This window comes from Miscanthus floridulus, chromosome 10, assembly GCF_019320115.1.
Source record: "Miscanthus floridulus cultivar M001 chromosome 10, ASM1932011v1, whole genome shotgun sequence".
Classification (NCBI taxonomy): Eukaryota; Viridiplantae; Streptophyta; class Magnoliopsida; order Poales; family Poaceae; genus Miscanthus; species Miscanthus floridulus.
Window position 1 is genome coordinate 96190848 of NC_089589.1, and position 4910 is coordinate 96195757.

At 46.6% G+C, this 4910-nt stretch overlaps 1 protein-coding gene across 1 annotated transcript; it reads left to right on the top strand.

The window, feature by feature from the left end:
• Positions 1 to 297: 297 nt before the first annotated feature.
• LOC136489082 (UPF0481 protein At3g47200-like) lies at positions 298 to 1091 on the top strand. The gene is made up of 2 exons (XM_066485812.1): positions 298 to 918; positions 1077 to 1091. The coding sequence occupies exons 1-2, from the start codon at positions 298 to 300 to the stop codon at positions 1089 to 1091; spliced, it is 636 nt and encodes a 211-aa protein (XP_066341909.1).
• Positions 1092 to 4910: the final 3819 nt, after the last annotated feature.

The following is a 4910-nucleotide window of genomic DNA, read 5'->3' on the forward strand; positions in this document are numbered from 1 at the left end:
GCTTTATTAAGCCGTTTGGGACGCCGTTGTGAACCAGTCCGAATCTTCAACACATAACAGTTTCTTCACACAAATGCATTTTCTTATTCTTATCTTCATTCGTGCTTATCTTGTTAAAGTTTATTCCTGGCCTCTGGATTAAGTATGACTATACGTCCGTAAGAAACTGCCGGTCTCCTATTCTATCTATATATATATGTAGGGCGCATCGCACCTGTGTACACATTGAGTTGAGGGCCACTGCTCGCATTAGGCATTATTAGGAAACCACACAACATCCATCTTGACGAGTTTCAGATGGACAGGGAGTCTGTCAATAGTGCTAGTTCCAGTCCAAGCTGGGTAGTAGACATGGAGAAGAGGCTAGTGGAAACTGACCTGTTCGGCGAGATGGGGCGTTGGAGCAAGCCCTCGATCTACCGGGTGCCGGAGTGGGTCAAGAATATGACCACCGACAGCGAGCAGGCCGCCTACTACCGGCCGTTGTTGGTGTCATTAGGTCCATTCCACCATGGCGAGGGTCACCTCGCCGACATGGAGGAGCACAAGGAACGAGCGGTGCTGCATATAGTCAAGCGGTCTGGCAAGCCGCTCAGTGAGTTCATCACCGCGATTGAGGGGGTCATAGACAAGCTGCTGGACGCATACGATAATCTGGAAGACAAATGGCGCAAAGCAGAGAGACACCTCTTTGTGAAGATAATGGTGCTAGACGGGTGCTTCTTGTTGGAGATGTTGAAGGGGGTTTCATATAAAGAAGGACCTCGTGATTACGCGACCAACGATCCAGTCTTCAGCGTGCATGGCATGCTTTGTTTGTGGGTAGGCATCCGGTGTGATATGCTCGTAATTGAGAACCAGATTCCTCTGCTTGCATTGTACAAGCTTGAAGAAATTTGGCGCGGCACGGCACTTCTGGTACGTACATTTAATTAGTGCACTTAATGTATTTTTAGCGCACTATTCTTAACACATACCTATTTAAATATACTATAATTTCTATCCAGTTGTGATAGATTATCAATTACTCTATATGTGTTTTTATGTTTAAGTTACTCTATCTATGTGATTTTCAGTATGTATTTAGTTGAAACCTTAGCTTAAGTTATATCAACTTTTATTTTTAGTGACATTGGTGAATCTACATTTTTGGAATCTTAACTTGTCATCTTAATCTTATTAGTTGTTGTAAACCCTTTTATCCACATCTAAGTTCAGACACATTTAAGGATTAACATGGAGAATGGAGACTCACTTGAAGACATTCCAGTTAGTATATTAAGATCCGTATTGTCATGTTTCGCATTGGACCCTTTATGGGTCTTTAATATGTACTCCCTCCGTTCTAAATTATAAGTCGTTCTGACTTATGTAAAAATCAAAATGACTTATAATTTAGAACGGAGGGAGTATTTATTGAAATGATGATTGGAATCATGCCACTACAATTATTATGGTTCAGAGATATACTATTAGTATTCGTCGTATTGTAACCCAACCATTAAAGTTTGTTCATCATCTAACAATACCCCACTTTGTATGCTCGGAACACCATCTAGCCCATGTGCACCATATTGTGGAACTACCTCAAATGCCCCTCGTACTTTATTCTCTCCCACTCACAGACACGTAGCTCACGATATGATAGAAAACGCTGGCTAGATAAATGCAATTCAGTCCGCTCGAGTTGTGAATACCAATGGTTCAGAAGGAGGTGACGATGATGGGTGGTGGGGCCGGTGAGTAGAAGGGCTGTGCTGGTGAATGTGGGCCAGTGCACGGAGCAGGCCCATGGGTCCGACGAACGCGGGTCCAATGTTCAGCACGGTGAGGCTAAGGTCAAGCGTGGTCAATGCCTCCTCAACGACGAGTTCATAGATCTCCATCTCTAGTTGTTGTGATAATTTCTTTCTCTGCTTTCCACCACAGAAATGGCCACTCGATTGATCTACTCCTCAAAGTAGAAATCAACCATGGTGAGCAGCTAATAAGCATCTTGTATGCCTCCCCACTCCCCGAGGCATGCATCTTCCCATCCATGCCTACACCATGCTCCCCTTTAGATCTACAGCACACATCCACGACATTAGGCTAACCGGCCCGTACAATATGGTTCCCACTCCCCAGCCACCCTAATTGGAATCCCTTCATCTCCTCTACCTCTCTATGCCCTTCAATCCAAAAGTGGTGCAGACTCTCCCTACACTATAGCTTGAGTCAAAGAATGTTTCTCAAGGGAGATTGTAGCCGTTTGTGCCAATGTCTAGTTAATCGAGCATGAGCAGAAGTAGCATGAGGATTCTCATCAATGTGGCTTTCAAGGTTGTCGAAGGCAGTGTGGAGCCGCACAAGAAGCCACTGGCACATGAGGGCACACCATTATGATGGTGGCACAAAGGAGAAGACCTCATAGATGACGAAAACAAAACACATTAAGACAATCGATGAGGGAGATGGATGGCACCTAGAATGTTCTTGAGGATGCCATGTAAGAGGCATGCATGCGCTGGGTTTCCTAAGCCTACGAACACGTCAATGATGAAGGCGCACACCAGTGTTTTCCAATCCTAAACATAGTTGTGGTGTTGGCTAGGCTGCTCTGATGAGGCCACTGGCATTCTTTGAGCGATCCCTACCCAAGTGCTCCTTAATTGCATTGTTTCTCCTTGGGCATCTAGGTTGTCCACCTTCAACCTTTCGCTACCCCAGGAGCCTCAATCATCTTTCCCTCCTCATTTAACTCCATTCCCCGCTAGGACAAAAACCATTGATTTTGTAGAGAACACCACTAGCTTGTCGATTGTCAAGGTTTTGCCTAAAAGCAACCAGATGCAGGGGCCATCCAGGCTACCCGAAAGGTAGATTGTGAGAAAAAGGAGCTAACAAGGTGCTTGTGGGAGGAGAAAACCCTTTGTGCAAGCTTGGAGTGGAAGGTGCAGAAGCTTAGCACAATCCACGGGGAGGATGCCCATGGTGCATGGCAAAACATGGCATCTTTGGCTTGAGAAGTGAAGCGCATTAGCCACTATTCACCCTACCCACCAAGAGGGTGATAACTAGCTAGCCTAGTTTGGATTATGGCAACGGTCATTATCTTTGATGAGGGGGCGGCCAGGTATGTGGATATAAATGCACCATACATAACTTGGTGTGCCATATTCCTTGTGCTTCGTGTCAAGGGGTGCAAACACTTTGAGCGCGTCTGTTCGCTCAAGAATCACCTATCATTATATTTCTGGATAAGGACAATATAGATTGAAGGAGTCTTTTCTAAGGCCTTCATTAATCTTTTTTAGAACGTTTTCGACAGGGCCCTGACCTAAGAGGTGGCACAAATTTCTTCCAGGGCTCAGACTATGTTGAGGCCCGATAGGGCTTTCAGCTAATGCTGCAGCTCTAGAGCCCTGACTTCTTCGAAGGGAATATAGAGGTGGAAGAACATAGGGACGAAACCTAGATGTGATCTCTTCATCCCTCTGAGCCTTAGCACACACTACTTTTGCTTTATGCTTCTTAGAATATAATATCGGGCATGGGCATTTTTGCTCGTTTTGTGCATGACACGCTGTAGTTTGTCCCAACGGGCGGCCCAATTGTTAGGGAATCTTTTTTGAAACGATGCACTTGATATTACTCAATCACCACAGCTGACTCGCTGGACACCAGAGCCTCAAGTTCACGAGGTACATCATCCGAAGTAGTTTGGGAACCACTGGGCAATTTACAACCAATAGCAGCTAATTCATGCGCTAGACTATTACAGGAACGAGGACATGCATTTAACCAGAAACCAGCAATCTTAGTAGCTAGCAAATGCTTGAGCTCTGTGATCACGCCGCCCATGGCAGACAAGAGGTAGTCATCCTCTTCCATTGTCGTCTTCACCATCAGAGCATTTGTTTCTGTTGGGTTAATCTAGCTTGTGCACATGTCTGCTGAGTCAGCTGGTGAAGCCATGACAGCAGAGAGTGGGAAAAGCAGAGGATTCAAATCCAGCAGAAACTGGCGTGCGCGGTGAGTGCGCCCACGATGTCACGGTGCTGCAGCAGTTGCATTGAGCGCGTCTTGTATCCACGTTTTAGCAGTTTTTTCTATGTGTGAGTGTGCTGTGTGATGGCTTGGGTATAAAGCCGGGGTATAGCACTAGATAGCAGTTGCTGAGTCCATTGTTATCGTGTACTGAACATTGTGTTGTTCGAAGTGAAAAGGGGCACTATCATCCCTATCGATAGCTGCCGTCTGTCATTCCTGTGTTCTTGTTCTTGCATCGTATGCTTGATCTCTTGATTTGTTAGGTTAGCCACTGTAATCCCTGTGTGATTGAGGTCTTGGAATCTATATTTGGTATTAGAGCCGACGATCACACAGTTCCACATACTCGGTTTGATCCAAGATGAACGAGAGCTCTCGGAGCGGCGGCAGGGGAACCGGCGGCGCAGGAGATGGGGGTAGGGTGGTGTACCCGCCTCTCACAGCGACCAACTATGTGAGTTGGAGCATCCGGGTGCAGGCCATCATGGAAGATCGAGGAGTATGGGAGGTTGTTGAGCCGGAGGAGGCGGAGTCATCAATGGCGCGGACAGCAGCGGAGAAGGAGAAAGCAACCGCCAAGGACAAGAAGGCGAAGGCGCATCTCCTGCAGTGTCTGCCCGATGATCTACTCATGCAAGTGGCGAAGAAGAAGAGTGGAAAGGAGATTTGGGACTGCCTGAAGGCGAGGTTTGTAGGCGCAGATCGAGTTCATGATGCGCGTTTGCAGACTCTGAAGGCCGAGTTCGATGCACTGAAGATGAGGGAGGATGAATCCATCGATGAGTATGCTGGGAAACTGACATCCATGTCGGTGAGATACAACAACTTTGGGGGAACTTTGGATGATTCAGCCATGGTCAAGAAACTGTTCGATACGG

Excerpts from the sequence above, each read along its gene's own strand:
- LOC136489082 (XM_066485812.1), top strand. The coding sequence starts at position 298 with ATGGACAGGGAGTCTGTCAATAGTGCTAGTTCCAGTCCAAGCTGGGTA.